A 22,287-nucleotide genomic window follows, 5' to 3' on the forward strand; every position below is an offset into this window, starting at 1 on the left:
GTGTATAAAGGACGATGACTTTTGTTTACAGTTTACATAGCTGAACAACACTGAATGCATGACCACTTTTTATAACTTCTGTCATTAAAAAGAGTCTGAACACAAAATCAGCATGCAAATATTATTTGCTTCCTAGCTCATTGGCAACCTGCTAGTCAAGCATACTCACTCTGTCGCAGGTCGCTACAGACAGGGAGTTTACCAGGTCAGAGCCCAGGATAGGGGTGAGAGAGGAGCATGACCCCACAGCTGCAGATGTAAGCTATGCAAAAACAAAAAACACTGAACTGGTTAGGCACATAGCTCCAGAGTTCCACTCAAACTCACCATCTCTCATTGGACCTCTTCTCACTGACTGTTAGGTGATTTTTGGGTGATTTGGTTTTTTCAACCCAGCAAGTTCCTCCTTCCCCACGATCATGACCATGGCCGTGCAGAGGCTGTGCTTAGCACACACATGACATCATCAGGTGGCGGGAAGGTGGGCTAACTCACATTTTTGCAGATCCCACATGGAATACTTTGTGATTGACTGTAACGCCCTGTGAAGGTGTTGCTGGTTCAGGCATTCACACACCCGGTAGAGGCGTTCTCTCTTCATTTCACAAATCCAAATTAGCACAACATATACAATTTTAAAGGCAAACGCTGCTTCTTTTAGCATTTTCATTCTGAAGTGTGCACCGCTTGCTTGGGAGTGAGAATTTTACTGCAGCCAAACAAGTGAATGTGCTAATGGAACTAGCATGGAGATTGTGCAGTTTATTTTTATGTATGCTGTAAGCTCAGTCCTATGTAAAATAAAGCACCTCCCTATCAGTCAGTGATCACATGCTACTTAGCCACAATGAACTTAATATTCAATGTGCAATTACAGTATGTATACTGTGCACTCAAAGAAAAATACTTGGCACTTTAAGAAAAAAACAAATGTGAGGGAGTCAACTGGATCATGTGGGTGGGAAATACTGGGGAGCTAGGTGATAGCAAACAAGACGTTAATGTGCACAGCATATTATGATCAAACTCCGGATGGTTACTTCCATGTGGCAGCAGCTGTCTCTGAATGCATACACTGCTCTAGAGCTACTCTTGTCACCAATAATTTTCCCAGATCACTGTTGTTTGTATAATTGCCTGAATCAGCAATGACTCCACTGTGCGTTACAGCCAATCACAAGTATCCCTTGTGGAATCTGCGAAAACATGGCTGACTCAGAACAGAACAACAACAGACACAGTGCTGTCATCATCGTGCTGCAGCGGCTACCATGGTTTACCTTAAGGGGCAAGGTAGGTAAACCACGGTCAACGTTTTTGACACCACTGCTGTAAAGGCTAAAACCTTTTTTCAGTGTGTTTGGGATCTAAAACTTATGGTAGTGATTCATCCCATTCCTTTGGTGGAACAAGGCCAGGGTTTTTATTCCAACTTTTTTATAGTTCCCAAACAAGAGGGGACTTTCAGGCTTCTTTTGATCTTAAAACTTTAAACAAGTTTTTCAGATTTCCGACCTTCAAAATGGAAAACGTCAGAACTTTACTACCTCATATTCAACAAGGCCAGTTCATGTCTACAATATATTTGTAGGCTGCCTACCTTCATTTCCCAATTCAAAAAAATAATTTTCACTTCCACAGATTTGCATTTCTTAACAAACGTTTTCCGTTTGTGTCTCTACCCAATGGTCTTACTACTGCTTGCAGGCTTTCACATAGGCTCTGGGAACCATATTACCTTACATCATAGTTCAGGGAAAATCAGTGGCTTCATACCTGGATGATATCAGGCTCCATCTTTACCTTTAGCAATTTCTCATAAGCAGGAACCATCATCTTGGCATGCTTAGTGCAAATGTCTAGCTTTTCTCTATAATGTCTTACTCTACGTCACAACCTGCTATCTCAAGGTCAATTTTATCATCAAAATCTTGAATCTCTCAGCTTGATAGCTTGGAAATAGAGATGTTTCTCTGATTCTGTGTACATACTTTAATATCCTTTTATTTAGCATTATTTAAAGGGACAGTCTACACCAGAGTTGTTATTGTTTAAAAAGATAGATAATACCTTTGTTACCCATTCCCTAGTTTTGCATAATCAACACAGTTATATAAATACACTTTTTACCTCTGTGATTACCTTGTATCTAAGCCTCTGCAAACTGCCCCCTTAATACAGTTCTTTTGACAGACATCCATTTTAGCCAATCAGAGCTGGCTTCCTGGAACTCCACGTGCATGAACACAGTGTTATCTATATGAGACACATGAACTAACACCGTCTAGTGGTGAAAAACTGTCAAAATGCCCTGAGACAGAAAAAAGTGAGGTGGCCTTTAAGGGCTTAGAAATTAGCATAGAAACCTCCTATGTTTAGCTTTCAACTAAGACTACCAAGAGAACAAAGCAAAGTTGGTGATAAAAGTAAATTGAAAAATTGTTTAAAATTACATTCTCCATCTGAAAAATGAAAGTTTATTTTGGACTAGACTGTCCCTTTAAGAATTCCCAGAATTCTCCAGTTATTAATCCAATTTTTTCTCCTTGGAACCTTAATTTGGTTACAAGAGTTTTGCAAGTTTTGCCATTTCAACCTATGCATTTTATTGATATTCATCTTCTATCGTCAAAGGTATTGTTTCTTTTTACCAAGTTCTTCTTCTATAAGAGTCTCTGAGTTTTCTGCTTTTTCTTTTGAACCTCCTTATCTAATTTTTCATCAAGATAAGGCTGTTTTAAGTACCAAATTTGATTTCTAGCCAAAAGTAGTTTCTTCAGACTACATCAATAGGGAAATTGTAGTCCCTGAACAAATTAGCAAGGCAGTAACATGGTCATCCTTTTATTAAAGTCTACCAATTTGATGTTTTTGCTTCTTTGGAAGCAGCTTTCGGTAGGAAAGTTCTCCAGGCAGCAGTGACTGGAAAATAGGTGCCTGTCTTTTCAATTCCTTTTTATCCCACCCTCATTACTTGTGAACTCCACAGCTTCAGTATTAGTTCCCAGGGGTAATGAACTTGTGGACTCTCACACCCTTACAAAAGAAAAAAGTGAGGTGGTGAGAGTCCACGAGGCCTGCTCTATTTACCATATTTTTTTTTTTTTTCTGGCAGCAGTTCTAGTTTTGCACCTCATTTACCTGTTCTGTACCTAATTTTTCTGTTCTGTCCCTTCCTACCTTTCTACTTGCTTGGCTATACTTCAGACTGGCTAATCAGTGAGGTGGGAGGGATAGAATGCTCTTGGAGTTTTTGGGGATCTTTGCCTCCTCCTAATGGCCAGAAGTTGAATCCCAGATGTAATGAACTTGTTGACTTTCACCACCTCAAAATAAAAGAATTTTCAGGTAAGCATACATTTTGTTTTTAAAATCTTGCCTTGGCTATATATTTTAAACTGAACAATTGGAAGTAACAATACAAATCTTCCTAGAGAATGTTTACAGTGTTTTATGGCAGGATCCTATGCAATCCCCTATAATGGAGCCACTTTAAAAAACATCTTGCAAGATTAAATGTATCTTAATTAATCTGTTAGCACTCCCATAATGCAGTTCTTTGGTGACAAAGTGTTATATGCAGCTCACAAAATACTAGCAGCTTCAGGGAGTTTGTAACTTGGCTATAACACTGCTTGTAGCAAAAAATCCTAACTACTGTTGACACAATCCTCCACAGCGATAAAAATAAGTGACATTTCTCACTTTAAGCCTAACAATGCTTTTGTAATGCAGTTAACCCTAACCATTACCTCTCCTTACTAAACATCTTGTTTATTGAAGGATCGAACAAGGGCTGCTCTTTTGGACAATCTTCATGATGACCTTCATGTACACACACAAGCCATGCTTGGACTTGGTCCAGAAGAAGACAAACTAGAAAATGGAGCTCATGGGGGCTTCCTTGAGTCATTTAAGGTAAGTGTCCTTACACTATCTTTGCATAATTGTTAATCTAGCCTGGTGAATTCAGGAGATTGTTTACAGAGGATATGTGTGTATATATACAGTGTGTGTGTGTGTGTATATATATATATATATATATATATATATATATATATATATATATATATATATATATAATGTGTTTATATTTGTTTATACATATGGAACTGTAGGAGTTGTCCTTATAACCCAATAAGCAATAGCAGGAAGTACACAGCTGGTACTACTATACATAGTTATAGAGCAGAGATTAGTTCATTTTGTGTTTAGCCATGAAGCATCAGTGTTAAACTATCTTAAGTGAAGAGGGGTTACTTTCTCCTGTTACTGTTTCTCCTATTGTACCTATGTGAGCCGCAATTCACATCAGTACGGCACGCATATGTACAGGGCTGTGATTTGGTTAGCAGGGTTCCATTTATACTGGGAGATAGGGAAATAGGTGAAAGAAAAAATATTAAAAATGTTTATATTTAAAGATACAGTCAAAACCAGTATTTTTGTTGTTTTAAAAGATAGATAATCCCTTTATTACCCATTCCCCAGTTTTGCCTAACCAACACAATTATATTGATACTAGTGGGAAAGCCTGCCCAGAGGGCAGTCTATTGTGGTGACGGAACCACCGAACCACCCTGCCATCTTCGGAAGGGCAGTCTATTGTGGTGACAGAACCACCCTGCCATTTTTGGAATCCACCTCACGCTGCATCCAAGTGGATTCCGAAAATGGCAGGGTGGTGAAAGAATCCACCTGGATGCATCTTACGCTGCATCCAGGTGGATTCTTTCACCACCCTGCCATTTTTGGAATCCACCTGGATGCAGCATAAGCTGCATCCATGTGGATTCCAAAAAAAGCAGGGTGGTGAAAGAATCCATCCAGGTGGATTCTTTCACCACCCCTTTTGCTCTCTCTCCCCCCTCTCTTTTGCTCTCTCTCCCCCCTCTCTTTTGCTCTCTGTCTCCCCCTCTCTTTTGCTCTCTCTCCCCTTTTCTTTTGCTCTCTCTCCCCTTTTCTTTTGCTCTCTCTCCCCTTTTCTTTTGCTCTCTCTCCCCTTTTCTTTTGATCTCTCCCCCCTCTCTTTTGCTCTCTCGCCCCCTTTCTTTTGCTCTCTCGCCCCCTTTCTTTTGCTCTCTCTCCCCCTCTCTTTTGCTCTCTCTTCCCCCTCTCTTTTGCTCTCTCCCCCCTCTCTTTTGGTCTCCCCTCTCTTTTTTCTCTCTCCCCCCCCTCTCTTTTGCTCTCTCTTTTGCTCTCTCTCCCCCTTCTCTTTTGAGCTCTCCCCCTCTCTTTTGCTCTCTCTCCCCCCTTCTCTTTTGCTCTCTCCCCCCTCTCTTTTGCTCTCCCCCCTCTCTTTTTCTCTCTCTCCCCCTCTCTTTTGCTCTCTCTCCCCCTCTCTTTTGCTCTCTCTCCCCCTCTCTTGTGCTCTCTCTCCCCCTCTTGTGCTCTCTCTCCCCCTCTCTTGTGCTCTCTCTCCCCCTTCTCTTTTGAGCTCTCCCCCTCTCGTTTGGTCTCTCTCCCCCCTCTCTTTTGCTCTCTCTCCCCCATCTCTTTTGCTCTCTCTCCCCCATCTCTTTTGCTCTCTCTCCCCCATCTCTTTTGCTCTCTCTCCCCCATCTCTTTTGCTCTCTCTCTCCCCCCTCTCTTGCTCTCTCTCTCCCCTCTCTTTTGCTCTCTCTCTCCCCTCTCTTTTGCTCTCTCCCCTCTCTTTTGCTCTCTCTTCCCTCTCTTTTGCTTTCTCTCTCCCCTCTCTTTTGCTTTCTCTCTCCCCTCTCTTTTGCTTTCTCTCTCCCCTCTCTTTTGCTCTCTCCCCTCTCTCTCCCCTCTCTTTTGCTCTCTCCCCTCTCTTTCCCTGTGTTGGTTAGTGGTGTGTGTTAATACTTTGTGTGGGAGGTTCGTTTTTCTTTTTGTTATACTTTGTGCGGGTGGTGTTTTTTTTTGTAATGCTCCGTTTACCTTCACTGCATTCCGGTGGCTTCCGAAAATGGCAGGGTGGTGAAAGAATCCACAGGTGGATTTTTTCACACCCTGCTACTTTCGGAATCCACCGGGATGCAGCTTTGCTGCATCCAGGTGAATTCTTTTGGCTGAGCGCGCAGCCAGCATGCGTGCGCAACTTCCTACGGCGACAGACATTACAAACGCAATTATAGTATAGATGCTTTTTACCTCTGTGATTAATTTGTATCTAAGCATCTTCTGACAGCCCCCTGATATAATGACATTTTATTTATTATCTATTGACTTTAATTTTAGCCAATTAGTGCAGTGTCTGCCACAATCCATGGGCATGATCACAATATTATCTATATGGTTTACATGAACTAGCTCTCCACTGTTGTTAAAAGCAAATAATAAAGCCTGTGATAAAAGGTGGCCTTCAAGGGCTTAGAAATTTGAGCCTTCCTAGGTTTAGCTTTCAACTAAGAATACCAAGAAAACAAAGCAAAATTGGTGATAAAAGTAAATTGGAAAGTTGTTTAAAATTACATGCCCTATTTGAAAAATGAAAGATTTTCTTGGATGTGACTGTCCCTTTAACAAAAAGCTTTATTTTTTGCAAAATCGTTTTCTGCATACATTTGCGGTTTTATTCAGCTTTACATTTGTATTTAATGTCATTTCAGTCATGGGTTTTACAATTGTTGTACGTGGGTACAAGGCTTTACAAACCACTTACAATGTACAACCTTCATACCATATATTACAGCTTAGTTGAGTGATGTGCTCCACATGCAAGTTTCTGTGTACTTTCCCAAAGATTAAAAAATAAAATTTTTAAAACATGGACTTCGAAGGCTCTTTACTTAGCCAAACCGTAAATCTGTCCCTTTTTATTTTTTTTCATGGTCAAGTAAAACATTAAACTAAGATGTCCCCTGGTAGGAATATAAATAAACATTCATAGCCTTTCCTTAATCTGGCATGTCATGACCAGATGGCATGTTCAGATACTGGGACCTCTGCCAAAATTGACATTTAAGGTGGTTAGAAACAGCTGTACAATAGTTAATTAAGGGGAATGGGTCTAGTTTTAGCATTATTCAAATTTCAAAACCCAATCAACATTTGATCAGCATTTAAACTCTTGGTAGTTAGTGTCATGTTGGCAGATGACGGTTGGCAAGACAAGCCTGCTAGGCGTTTAACTGCTAATGGCAAACTACACATTCCTTTAATTGCTTGGGATTGCAGTCCGCCTTCTAAGACTGCTTTCAATTACATACTTATTTGTGACAAAAAGGCTGTGAAGCAGACAATACGTTTTTCTTCCCCTTTTCACAGGACCACACAAAAAGATACCTTAATATCTGTTCACAAAGAGAGGGAGACCGTTTAACACCTGGCAGCAATCAATAAATCTAACAATTCATATTTCTGTGTATATAAATAGAGCAACATGCTACATATACTTGCTTTTTATGTTTCAAGTTGGGGAAAATATGTATTTAGATATACTGGAAACATTAAATGGATATTAAAATATTTTTAAACATTTGTAATTTTTGTTAGGACACAACCCTTGAAAAGCTTCTTTAATATTGTTTATTTTATCTCCTCTGCTGTGTCCAGTTTGGGACCTATATAAATAAACAATCAATGTGTAGGATGTTACTAAAGAATCAATTATCCCTATGTGCTGGGAAGATTTTCCAATAAGTCTATTCAGTACTGTGGGTTTTTTTTCCTCCTTGACAGACATATGGACTGACAATCAAAAACTATGTTCAGCAAGTAATTTTGTCTTTCTGGGGCAATGTAAAAAAAAAACACACACAAAATCTTTGGGGCTTTTTTGAGTATTAGATTTCTCCTTCATATCCAGAACTCTACATAGCTATATAAACAACTCTCAAGCTAAAATTTGCATTTCTAAAATGCTTTGAGGGACCTCACAGTACTGAATAGACTTATTGGAAAATCTTCCCAGCACATAGGGATAATTGATTCCTTAGTAACATCCTACACATTGATTGTTTATATAGGTCCCAAACTGGACACAGCAGAGGAGATAAAATAAAATAAAAACTGATCAAAATAAATAATAACAGTACATTGTAAAGGTGTTTACTGCAAAGAAACCTTTTGGCCTAGATTACAAGTGGAGGACAAAAATATTACAACTATTGAGCGCTAAATCCACGCAAGTTAAATAAATAGCGATCCTATTCTTGCACTCACACTACAAGTTGAAAGTAAAAAGTTTGTGTGCAAGCAAAAGAGTCAGGTGCACTGACATCTGGAGGTCTGATAGACCGCTCTAACTCACTTTCCCCATAGATTACTATCGGGCTCTCTACATAAGACTCTTGTGGTTTTCACTCCCATTCTAACCCAAAGGTCTGCTAAGCCAACTGAACTGAAGCTGAAGGTGCGTTAAACAATACTTTACCGTGTTCTTCACTTAGAATAAGTGTGTGTGTGTATATATATATATATATATATATATATATATAAATATATATATATATATATATATATAAATGAAAGAAAGCACTCTCTGGTCTTTTGGTGAATATTTAATAAATCAAGCATGACGTTTCGGGGGGACACTCCCCTTCCTCAGACAAACAAAAACTGCATTCAACTGAAAATTTAAACAAAATAAGCCCCTCCCCCAGTGAAAAAATTGCGCCAAAAACAGTTGTCATGGTGATCCTCAATAAACAAGTACTCATTAACTAGAGCCTAGTGCACAGTGCATCATACTCAATAACAGAAGAGCTCTATATATAATCATACAAATACCCAACATATTACAGAGAGCATTTCATGTGAAAAATTACATGTGACAAATACATTCATTCTCATAATGTGCTGTGTTATAATGGCATCACACAATAATATAATCTCAAAATCAAAATCGTGATACATATACATCCCTATATATATATCCCACACATGTCCCCTAGCACCCTGGTTGAGGTGAACTGTGTACATAATGTAATTAGTGCAGTGTCTAGTGATTAATAGTGTTTATGTTTAACAGCCTAGATGAACACCAGATAACATAAAATCTGAAGACCGTAATTGAGCTAAACCATAAAGTCATAATCTAGGGGACATGTGTGGGATATATATATAGGGATGTATATGTATCACGATTTTGATTTTGAGATGATATTATTGTGTGATGCCATTATAACACAGCACATTATGAGAATGAATGTATTTGTCACATGTAATTTTTCACATGAAATGCTCTCTTTAATATGTTGTGTATTTGTATGCTTATATAGAGCTCTTCTGTTATTGAGTATGATGCACTGTGCACTAGGCTCTAGTTAATGAGTACTTGTTTATTGAGGATCACCATGACAACTGTTTTTGGCGCAATTTTTTCACTGGGGGAGGGGCTTATTTTGTTTAAATTTTCAGTTGAATGCAGTTTTTGTTTGTCTGAGGAAGGGGAGTGTGTCCCCGAAACGTCAAGCTTGATTTATTAAATATTCACCAAAAGACCAGAGAGTGCTTTCTTTCATTTATATACATATCTGCTTGCATCCTGGCATTTAAAAACTTTGGAAGTAAGAGTGCTCTAATCTAGTTAATGAGTACTTGTTTATTGAGGATCACCATGACAACTGTTTTTGGCGCAATTTTTTCACTGGGGGAGGGGCTTATTTTGTTTAAATTTTCAGTTGAATGCAGTTTTTGTTTGTCTAAGGAAGGGGAGTGTGTCCCCGAAACGTCACGCTTGATTTATTAAATATTCACCAAAAGACCAGAGAGTGCTTTCTTTCATTTATATACATATCTGCTTGCATCCTGGCATTTAAAAACTTTGGAAGTGAGAGTGCTCTCTTTGAATCAATATATATATATATATATATATATATATACATACAGGTGGCCTTCGGTTTACAACGGTTCAATTTGCACCGTTTCAGAATAACAACTTTTTTTTCAGTCATGTGACTGCTATTGAAAAGCATTAAGAAACAGTGCATTGATTAAAATAAAATAACCAGTAGGTGGAGCTGTCCGCTTGTGTTGCAGCAAAGATATGCAAGCCAAGCAAGCTTAAATTAATAAGTTTAACCAGACCTGAGCTATCGAGCAGCTTGCAAAGGAACAAGATCTTCCTGCCTATAAAACAGTCTAGATTGGAATACATAGAAAGAACTGTTTGCAGAAAAATGCAAGTAAAGTCTGTGTTGTGTGATTATTGTATTAGGTTTATAATGCTGTTTAGCAAATGTTTTTGTTCATTTAACTTAGTTTAATTATATATTCTGTGTTGTGTGATTATTTTATTAGGTTTATAATGCTGTTTAGCATTTAAAGTCTTAATTTCAAAGCTTTAAAAATAATGTATTAGGTGTTACTTATGCCAATTTTGAGAAGGGCCTGGAACCTAACTCCCTCACTTCCCAATGACTTACATTATAAACTGGGTTTCAATTTACAACGGTTTTGATTTACAACCATTCCTTCTGGAACCTTACCCCAGCATAAACTGAGGGCTACCTGTATATATATATATATATATATATATATATATATATATATATACACACAGTATATATATAATGTCCCGACGATCAGCACTCTCCATACAATACAACTGCCGGGTGCGCTGCTAAAACATATTCAATTGTAAATATGCGTATACCAGAGTTTGGCTATCCCCATTAACGGTCCTCATAAAGCAGGCACACATGGTAACACCCAACCACCCTTTAATTCAAATGTTTAGGCAAATCTTTAGTCCATTATTCCATGATAGAATAATTGATTAAAGATTTGCCTAAGCATTTGAATCAAGGGCTTGTTGGGTGTGACCATGTGTGCCTGCTTTACGAGGACCGTTAATGGGAATAGCCGAACCCCGCTATACAGGGAGTGCAGAATTATTAGACAAGTTGTATTTTTGAGGATTAATTTTATTATTGAACAACAACCATGTTCTCAATGAACCCAAAAAACTCATTAATATCAAAGCTGAATATTTTTGGAAGTAGTTTTTAGTTTGTTTTTAGTTTTAGCTATTTTAGGGGGATATCTGTGTGTGCAGGTGACTATTACTGTGCATAATTATTAGGCAACTTAACAAAAAACAAATATATACCCATTTCAATTATTTATTTTTACCAGTGAAACCAATATAACATCTCAACATTCACAAATATACATTTCTGACATTCAAAAACAAAACAAAAACAAATCAGTGACCAATATAGCCACCTTTCTTTGCAAGGACACTCAAAAGCCTGCCATCCATGGATTCTGTCAGTGTTTTGATCTGTTCACCATCAACATTGCGTGCAGTAGCAACCACAGCCTCCCAGACACTGTTCAGAGAGGTGTACTGTTTTCCCTCCTTGTAAATCTCACATTTGATGATGGACCACAGGTTCTCAATGGGGTTCAGATCAGGTGAACAAGGAGGCCATGTCATTAGATTTTCTTCTTTTATACCCTTTCTTGCCAGCCACACTGTGGAGTACTTGGACGCGTGTGATGGAGCATTGTCCTGCATGAAAATCATGTTTTTCTTGAAGGATGCAGACTTCTTCCTGTACCACTGCTTGAAGAAGGTGTCTTCCAGAAACTGGCAGTAGGACTGGGAGTTGAGCTTGACTCCATCCTCAACCCGAAAAGGCCCCACAAGCTCATCTTTGATGATACCAGCCCAAAACAGTACTCCACCTCCACCTTGCTGGCGTCTGAGTCGGACTGGAGCTCTCTGCCCTTTACCAATCCAGCCACGGGCCCATCCATCTGGCCCATCAAAACTCACTCTCATTTCATCAGTCCATAAAACCTTAGAAAAATCAGTCTTGAGATATTTCTTGGCCCAGTCTTGACTTTTCAGCTTGTGTGTCTTGTTCAGTGGTGGTCGTCTTTCAGCCTTTCTTACCTTGGCCATGTCTCTGAGTATTGCACACCTTGTGCTTTTGGGCACTCCAGTGATGTTGCAGCTCTGAAATATGGCCAAACTGGTGGCAAGTGGCATCTTGGCAGCTGCACGCTTGACTTTTCTCAGTTCATGGGCAGTTATTTTGCGCCTTGGTTTTCCACACGATTCTTGCGACCCTGTTGACTATTTTGAATGAAACGCTTGATTGTTCGATGATCACGCTTCAGATGCTTTGCAATTTTAAGAGTGCTGCATCCCTCTGCAAGATATCTCACTATTTTTTACTTTTCTGAGCCTGTCAAGTCCTTCTTTTGACCCATTTTGCCAAAGGAAAGGAAGTTGCCTAATAATTATGCACACCTGATATAGGGTGTTGATGTCATTAGACCACACCCCTTCTCATTACAGAGATGCACATCACCTAATATGCTTAATTGGTAGTAGGCTTTCGAGCCTATACAGCTTGGAGTAAGACAACATGCATAAAGAGGATGATGTGGTCAAAATACTCATTTGCCTAATAATTCTGCACTCCCTGTACTCATATTTATATATACTGTGTGTGTGTATATATATATATATATATATATATATATGTGTATGTATATATATATATATATATATATATAAATAAATACAGTGCATTCAGAAAATATCCAGACCTCTTAATTATTTTCACATTTCATGTTGCAGCCTTATGCTATATTGGTTTAAAGCCTTTTTTTTTCTCACATAAATCTACACTCTCTATACCCCATAATGAGAACGCAAAAACCGGATTTGTGTTAACTGCAAATTTATAAAAAAAATAAAAAATAAAAAATAAAATATCACATTGACATACGTATTCAGACCCTTAACTGTGTACTTAGTTGAAGCATGAATTATGGAGGACACTGGGTGCTTGGGAACCTTCAATGCAGCCAAAACAAATTGTTGTAACCTTCCCCTGATCTGTGCCTTAACACATTCCGGGTCTCTGAGCTCGGCAGGCAGTTCCCTTGACCTCAAAGCTTGGTTTTTGCTCTGATATGCATTTTCAGCAGTGACATTTTATAGACAGGTGTATGCTTTTCCAAATCATGTCCAATCACTTGAATTTGCAACAGGTGGATAGGATTTCAATCAGTGTGTAGAAACACACCTGAGCTAACTTTCAAGCTTCATAGCAAAGGGGAAGATTTCTTTTTTTTTATATAAATTTGCAAACTTTAAAAAAATCTGTTTTTCATTTTCATTGTCATTTTGGGGAATGGGATGTAGATAGATGTAAAAACAAAACTCAAACCGTTTTAGTATAAGGCGGCAAAATAAAATGTTAATAGCTTGTTAGTGTAACGTCAAGAAAACTAATTTGTTTATTACTCTGTTCACTGGTAAATCTTAGATCATACAGTTTTACAGATATATTGATGATCTGCTATTTGTGTTTGAGGGAGATGAGGAGGCGACAGATTTTTGTAAATATCTCAATGATAACAATTGTGATCTAAGATTTACACCAGTGAACAGAGTAATAAACAAATGAGTTTTCTTGACATTACACTAACAAGTGGCAATCACACTATTGAGACTACCATATACAGAAAGTTGACAGCTGGGAACACAATTCTCAAATACAATTCATGTCATCCAAGACATGTGGTTAAAGGTATTCCCAAAGGTGAATATACCAGAATAAAGAGAAATTTTACAAATGAGGCTGAGTACCAAATTAAATCTCAAGAAGCAACAAAAAGATTTCGGGATAGAGGTTACAATGAGAAAATTTTGAATGAAGCAAAACAAAGTGTAGATCTAACGCCAAGGCAAGATTTGCTTAAATACAAAAACAAACAGAAAGGAGCATTAGATAATCAAAAGATGAAATTCATCACCACATATAGCCAGTAGAATACAATAAAGTGTGTAACATCATTAAAGATTCAATACCTATTCTTTATTCTGACCCAATTTTGAAGGAGATTTTGAATGTATCAAAACGTGGTAAAACACTTGCTAATTTCCTTTCTCCCTCAGACTTAAAAGCTAAGAAAACAACATGTTGGCTACAACAGAGGAGAGGTTTTTACAAGTGCAGGCGCCCGATATGTACCACATGTGATTTTGTTAAAGGGACACTATACCCAAACATTTTCTTTCATGATTAAGGTAGAGAATATAATTTTAAACAACATTCCAATTTACTTCTATTACCTAATTTGCTTTATTCTTTAGATATATTTTAATGAAGAAATAGCAATGCACACAGTGAACCAATCACAGGAGGCATCTATGTGCAGCTACCAATCAGCAGCTACTAAGCATATCTAGATATGCTTTTCAGCAAAGAATATCAAGAGAATGAAGCAAAATAGATAACAGAAGTAAATTAGAAAGTTGTTTATAATTGTATGCTCTTTCTAAATCATGAAAGAAAAAATTTGGGTTTCATGTCCCTTTAAGGAGGGAGAGGAATTCACATCCACAGTTACTAATAAGAATTACAAAATCTATCATTATATTAACTGTTCAACCACACATGTGGTCTATCTCCTCACATGTAAAATCTGTCATAAACAGTATACAGGGAAAACTAAGAGACCCTTGAAAGAGAGATTTCTGGAGCATTTACGCTCAATAGAAGATGAACATTCAGATACACCAGTATCTAGACATTTCAAAACATTACATAATGTAGAAACATTAGCTCTTACTATTCAGGGGATAGATTTTGTTCCCCTCTGGAGAAGAGGAGGAGACAGGGAGATGACTCTTGACAAAAGGGAAGTTTTGTGGATGTTTAACCTTCAAACTACTTATCCCTTGGGTTTAAACATGAGAAGGGACTTAGATCTGTTTGCCAAATAGTGAGCATTTCTGTTATCTTTCTGTTTTAGACATGCCTTAATAGGAGAAGGGGCCTAGTTTTTGTTTATTAAAAAGTATTAATATCTTAAAATAGATGTTTAACCATAATCTTTACCTTAATTTGGCCTTATAACATTTAATACCTAAAAAATGTTTCTTGTCATAGGCTCCCGAGTGTTCCTATTCCCTGGGTCTAAATATGAGAAGGGGACAGAGTCAGTTTGTTTAAGATTAAGCAACATTAATATGTTTTTGTCCTGGTTATACTATATTCCTTTAAAGTATATAGACACAGAGTCTTTTTGAATTTATGAGGTATCTTTATGTGTATAGCTTATTTATAACTGAACATGTGATTGTTTCACTATGAAACACTCTCCCTAATGAGGATTGATAATATTATATATTGATATCCTAGAATATATGTTTACCTATAATTTGTCATCAATTAGGTATCATAATACTGAACATAAAGTAAAGGTTTCTTGTCATAGGCTCCCTTACATATAAGCAAATTTCAGGTTGTTCAAATTTGTTATATCCCTTTAAGATTATTGGCTATAAATGGAAAATGGAACATGTGCACAAACTAGCAGTGATCAAGTGCGCAAGAGCACAAAATGTTTACTGTTTTGCACCTGTTCTAACTTTACTTTTGTATGTTTTTAAACATCTTGGAATAAAATTTGTATTTTATACATTTGGGCTTGGAGCGCTATTTTCTTTTCCACCCTTGGATACAATATATATATCTTTATTTTTATACACATATACAGTACAATTGCATGTGTATTTATGTACTGTATGTACACATATAAACACATACATACCCACATACAAATAGATACACATAACTTTTTTTTTTTAATTTTTGTAATAAGTTTTCATTGACAAACAAATGATAACAATAGCATCAAGCATAGCTATAAACGTACTCATATCGTATTGTCCATATAATGAGTCTATTCATCAAAAATATTGTGTCTGGATATTACTTAATTACGGTAATGCTCGTGGGATATTCCTCTATCACACCAAACTTGGCTAGTAGTCTTCTTATCCCGGCGTCAAGTGGAATGATAGGAAATATCCCAGAGCAGAGAAAACTTGTAAAATGATGTAAGCAGTACTCACAATAGGCAGGGTATTCCTTGGCAGGCAACAGGAAGACAATACATCAGTATAGCAGTTCAGGGGTAAACCAATAGAAGGACCAAGAACAGGCAGGAGTCGGCAACAAAAGGAAATCCAGCAGTATAATAGTTCAGGGGTAAACCAATAGAAGGACCAGACAGGCAGAGTTTAGTAACAGTATAGCAATCCAGCAGTTCAGGGTTTAAGCATGCAGAGTGGTCAGACAAGCAGAGTTCAGCAACAGTATAGCAATCCAGCAGATCAGGGGTTAAGCAAGCAGAGTGGTCAGACGAGCGGAGTTCAGCAACAGTATAGCAATCCAGCATAAAGCAATACAACACCCAGGAGCACACTAAGCAATACCTATACTTGGGCAGTGAAGATAGTAAGTGGCGCAGGATTCACACCACAGAAGATCCGGACTGGCTTCAGAAGGGGAGAGATGCTCACAGGAAACGCTGCATCCCTGGCAACAGCCAGAGCTACAACCGCCGTGTCCCTGGCAACAGCCAGAGCTACAAACGCCGTGTCCCTGGCAACAGCCAGAGCTACAAACGCCGTGTCCCTGGCAACAGCCAGAGCTACAACCGCCGTGTCCCTGGCAACAGCCAGAGCTACAACTGCCACGTCCCTGGCAACAGCCAGAGCGGTGCGGCGTGACAGTTACTCTTCAGTAGTCTTTGTTGATGTTAATATTGGGGGTATTGGCAAATAGCCAGTAAATGAATCTTTTGCAAACTTCCATCTTGAACAGTTAATAATATTGTCATGAAAACAATTTTCAAGAAAGTCAACAGAAAAAAAGAAATTGAAAACAAATTGAATATAACAAGATATAAGGTGAATTTGTCAATATCTCCTAACATAGATATAAGTCTACTTTCCTCTTGTGTATTGTGTACGTAACAGGCCACAGAATCAGGATACCCAACCATGGTTATGAAGGGTGGGGGGATAAGGTTAAAGGGATAGGAAAGTCAAAATTAAACTTGCATGATTCAGATAGAAGTGAATTTAAAAGTATCTTAAAATTACATGCTCTATTTTCAAATGTGCTTCGTTCTCTTAGAATTCCTTGTTAAAAAGAATACGCACATATCATACACTAATGGGAGCTGCTGCTAATTGGTGCCTGCACACATTTGTTTCTAGTGATTGGATAACTAGGTGTGTTCAGCTTCCTGCCAGTAGTACAATGCTGTCCCTTCAGCAATGGATAACAAGAGAATGAAGCAAATTTGATAATAGAAGTAAATTGGAAAGTTGTTTAAAATTGTATGTTCTATCTGAATCATAAAAGAAAATTTGGGGTTTGCTATCCCTTTAATGATTAGAATGCAACATACATTTCTTATATTTGAATATGGAGTAGTTTGGCCATTTCTATATAAATTTCCATTTGGTTCGTCTGCCTTTTCTGCATCCATGGCCATGATTACTGCTTGGAGATTGGATTGTTTTGTAAATTCTATGAGTTGAATGACTTTGTTAGTGTTGTCCCGGCTTCTCGCTCAGAAATGAAGCCGGTTTGATTAAGGTGGATAAGATGTGGCAGGAATTTGTTGATTCCATTGGCTAGAAGCTTAGCATAAATTTTAATGTCTCTGTTCAGAGGTGAAATTGGGCGATAACTGGCAAGTTCTTCAGGGTTCTTTCCTGGTTTGGGAATGACTGTAATTCTTGCCTCCAACATGGAGGGCGGGAGGGGTTGTCCATTATCTATATGTTCAAAAAGAGTTAGCAATTGAGGACTTATGATTTTGTCAAACGTTTTTTATATTATTTGGCCGAGAAGCCATCTGGGCCAGGGCTTTGTTACTTTCTAAAAAAAAATTCCTATTTAGGTTTCGATTGTGTTTTTGTGCTTGTTGGTGCAGAATGTCTTGTAATGAGGTTCTGATGTCTGTGAGTTGTGAAAGAATCTGTTTTTCTGTTGGGTGTAATTTATGGAGAAGTTCTAGTTTTGAGAGTGAAGATGACAGTTGTTTATATTTCTCTTTTTTTTGTTTAATTAATTGTGACTTAAATTTAATAAGTTGGCCTCTCACGTAACATTTATGAGCCTCCCAAACTGAGAATGGGCTGACCTCTGAAGTGTGGTTTATAGTAAAGAATTCTGTTAGGGACTCTGATAGAGAATCAACTGTAATGGGATCTGGCAGGAGTAAGTCATCTAGTCGCCATAAAAAAGGGACATTTGTTTTGGTGGGCCATACCATTTTCAAAATTATAGCTGAATGGTCTGACCATGAAGTATGGGTGATGTGGGATTCAGTAATGTATTGCAGGCCCATTTGGTCTGGGAAGAAGTAATCTAGGCGTGAGTATGATTTATTTAGATGTGAGAAAAATGAATAATCTCTTGTATCTGGGTGTACGTATATCCATATATCATGTAAAAGAGAGGTAGAGAAGGCTTGCCATATATTTTTAAGTGTTTTATGAGGGATATAGGATGTGGGGTATCTAGAGTCTAGTTGTGGATTGTATGGGAAGTTAAGGTCGCCTCCATAAATGATTCCTTTAGCAAAATCAAGTAATTTGTTATGTTCAGTTTTAAAGAATTTAGTTTGTGTTGGGGTTGGTGCATAGATGTTAATAATTGTTGCTAAGCTGCCGTACAACATACCTTGGACTGCTAAATACCTATGTTCTTGGAAGGGAATTCCTTTCTTTATTAGTATACTCACTCCATTTTGTCTGGAGTTATATGAACTATGGTAGTGTGTGGGGTATGATGGGCTGAAATATCTGGGCTCTTTATTTGGCATGAAATGGGTCTCTTTAAGTAGTAATATATCAGCATTGTTGTTTTTTTGTTTTTGTTTTTTTTTTAAAGTTTTTATTGAGGTTGTGCAAAAACAATACAGCTGATATGGAGCATCATATTATTAAAAGAAACATAAGTGGAACATTTAGTTAACAACTGCTGCAAGGACAAAAAGACAAAATTCTCCATATAAATATCCTAATAGAGAAAACTAGAACCTCTTTTTCTATATTATCTCAGTATGAACTAAAATTAACAAGTTGAGTATCCACATTTGGACCTGTAGGCTTAGAGTAATTTAATACATATTATTGTGGATAGTGGGAAAACGTGAAAATATCAAATTGCTATTTAAATACTGTGATAAAATATGTAGGTATAAATAGTGAAAATAGTAGCTTCCTTGGAACAAGTAAGATGTTGAAAGAATAACAAGTGTACATAATACAATGCTGCATACAATATAGTATGGAACTCTCTTAATGATAAGTAGAGTCTATAGTGAGAAATTATGAGAGTGACCAGTCCAGCTGATCCAGTTAGGCATAAAGGCTCAATGGTTTGGTATTATGTATAGATGAAAGTTTAGGAAGCAAGTAAGGGCGGTATAGGCTAGACAAACCGCCTATTTAGACCCTCCAGAATGGAGGTTACTTTAATATGGGGGAGGGGGGGAAGAGGTGGTGTTCAAGATATGTTAGGTTATACATAGCAAGAATACTCTATAGATCAGCCTTCATGCATTTACTGGTAGCTATGATATAGCTGACTAAAAGCTAGGGCATTCTACGTGTAGTTAGATGAGTAAACCTTTTACCTTAATGCATTACTAACCCAAGGTAGCTATTATTAAAATCTAGTGCTCTCCTATAGAGCCATGCCCTAATGTAATACAGGCGCCACGCTGCCCCGGCCGCATACAACCGTGTGCCTCCATTAAAAGCTATATCCACGTTCTACGGATAAGTGTAATGCATAAAGGTCAACAGAAGGCTAGTAAAAATGAGCATTGTTTTTACTGAGCTACTTGTAAGTTTACCCCACTTCTATTCTAGTTTCTGCACCCGGGAAGTTTGCACAGTCAGGCGAGACCACTATTTCAAGTAACGGTAGGTGGGAATGTTTAAACCAATTTTAGGGAGTGACTACACCAAGCTGTATCAATAGTTAAGGTTGCTGTAAATATAAGTCGCACATTTAAATCTTTTTGTCAAGAAGGTGCAATAATAAGCTATACAGATTTAAGGCAAAATATAAGTAGATAAATGCAAGGGCAGTTAAGCAAACCATTAGGTGTCTCTCCTCTGGATAAATAAATACTCTGTCACCCGGGTGTGGGCCCACCACCCAGGAACAAAGATCATACCACATCTATTACCAGGGGAGAGAAAAACATGAGATACTAGACCTTGCAATGTGAGAGATGCTACAAAAACATGTTACCATTTGAAAAAGTCACTGCAATTACCAAACACTCTGCAAGCTAAGCATGACGAGATAAATGAAAAAAAAAAGAAGAGATTGTATAAGCATCAGGGTTAAACTTCCCAGTGGTCATTAAATAATGTATCTAACAGCTATGTTAGTTTTAGGTAGGTAACTTATGTGAACGGTAATGATCTATATATGAACAATAATTAGAGGCAAATTGCAAATAACTAACATCTCTCCAGTACTTTAAACATCAGCACTAAAGAGCATAACTATATCAGAAACCTATATATGGGATTTACAAATAAGCCCAGTTCCTTTTGTGACTAACCCTTCTCAAAATAATTTGTGTTTAATAACAGGATCACTGTCCATCTTTCACGCTGACCACTTTGCAGTAGAGGCCGACTAGTACTTGTCAATGTGCACAACCCAAGACGCCATGTAAGAAAAGCTAGTGTCATTTCGTATAAATTTAACTTTGTAGAAACTTCTCCCTCACCCAACTGCTCCTTCTGTGTGGTCCCAGACCTGGCTGACATAAGTTGGAGATCCGCAGAGTCGCCCATACAGGACGCAGACTGTGTCTCTGCATAAAAGGACTTGGGGGCATTTGTCAGATCGCACTCAGTCAGCGTATGTGGAGGCATAAACCAGGAGGTTCTACTCAATCCAGTCATCGGCAAGCTCACACGAACCTCAGAATACGAACCGCCAGCTGGTAAGCGATTAGGCACCTTTCCTCCCGCCGTGCGATCAGGCCGTAGCCGTACTTGCTGGGTTCCACCTTGCGCCGTTGCGCCGCAGGCCAATACAATATGCAAGGGTTTCAAATCACTCGTGCAGCTGCATGCATCTGTGTTGAGCCAGTCAAAAACTCTAGGTGCCTGAGTCAGGTGTAGCGGTCTTCTTGCGGCAGTCTGGGGCTCCTTAGGTACAGTTTGTGAGGGCTGGCGTGTTGGTAAGGGGTGATGAAGTTTTTCGGGAGACAGATTTTCACAGATAGATGAAAATGCCAGAGTTAGCTCACGCTCCAATCTCTGAAAGTGGGCACATAGCAAGTCTTTTACACTTATTTCCCAATCAGGCGCCATGTTCCTGAACTTCCACGCGGGAGAACAAACAGCAGCTTCTTTGTAGTCTAGTCGTTAAGCAGGCCGGTATCCAGCTATTTTCTGCACTGCACAACTATTATTAGTCTTCTTAATGATACTCGGCTTCTTCTTGAGAATTAGTGGTGTCCGTAAAACATATTTGTAAAGGGCTAACGGTCAATTTAAAAAGAAATTATGATCAGTTTCAGCAGAGCTGAAGTGAAGTGCGACCGTTCAGAGCCCAAGCTTGCTCCGCCCCCCCAGCATTGTTGTTTTTTTTAAGTCTATAAGGGTTGTCCTTTTTTTAGGGAGAGTTAAACCATTTTACATTTTGGGTTATATGAATTAGCGGTTGTTTGTTAGGGTTTGCCATTGTGTTTGTTATAGTTGTCTGTGTTGTTGTATGTTGTGTGGGAGACATTCACTTTGAAGCAAAAAACATAAATAACCTTAATGAACAAATGAAAATCATAAACTGTAAAATTCAACTTTTGCGGAGACGGTGTCCTATTTCTAGCATCCCTACATGTGGTTTCACACTTCGCGCCCGTTTTATCAACAGGGTGCGGGGTAATGACACCACCCAGGGTTTTGTTCCATAGGGGAGAAAGAGGGAGGGGGAATCCCTGTATGGATAACATTGTCAATCCAGACCACAATTATTAACAAATTTTGACTATATGGTTCATGTATATAGGCACAATGTATCTTTACATGTGTGACTTGTGGACTAACAAAAGGTGTATATGTGGCATTAACACATTGTAGCACACTATTTCAAACAGTATATTTTACATAACCTGAGGCCAAGACTAGTTCTGATATTACATTTGTATTACGTTACCAGTGGGAGTCAAGTTATGTTGTGTTCTTGGGTGTCTGTACAGCCTTTCTTGTCGGTGGAGGTGGTGAGGACGATTTTCCCTTCTTTTTCGGGGGAGCAGCTTCCCAATTTCTTCTTGATTTTTCCAGGTTGTTTGTAGCTATACGTGTAGCTCGGTTCAGCGTTGATGAAAGACCTGGTACTTTTAATCCCAGCGATTAACAAAAAGTGGGAATTTCAGATGTGTCAGTGCAGATAAGCCGTCTGTTCTCGTAGATCACTGCTAGATGAAATGGGAAACCCCACCTGTAGGGAATTTTTTGTTTCTTAGTAGTGTTGTTGGTGGGGATAAATAATTTCTTCTTTGGAGTGTCTG

At 38.3% G+C, this 22,287-nt stretch overlaps 1 protein-coding gene across 3 annotated transcripts in view; it reads left to right on the plus strand.

Annotated features, from left to right (window-relative positions):
* The window catches only part of RAP1GAP2 (RAP1 GTPase activating protein 2), a 695,842-nt gene that overhangs the window by 617,049 nt on the left and 56,506 nt on the right, over positions 1–22,287 (plus strand). For all 3 annotated transcript variants that reach the window (XM_053706286.1, XM_053706284.1, XM_053706285.1), the window contains one exon: positions 3,784–3,918. In XM_053706286.1, the coding sequence (XP_053562261.1) occupies positions 3,784–3,918 (135 nt within the window). The remainder of the gene's footprint in view (positions 1–3,783; positions 3,919–22,287) is intronic.

The sequence above is a fragment of the Bombina bombina genome, chromosome 3 (assembly GCF_027579735.1).
Source record: "Bombina bombina isolate aBomBom1 chromosome 3, aBomBom1.pri, whole genome shotgun sequence".
In the NCBI taxonomy this organism is placed as follows: domain Eukaryota; kingdom Metazoa; phylum Chordata; class Amphibia; order Anura; family Bombinatoridae; genus Bombina; species Bombina bombina.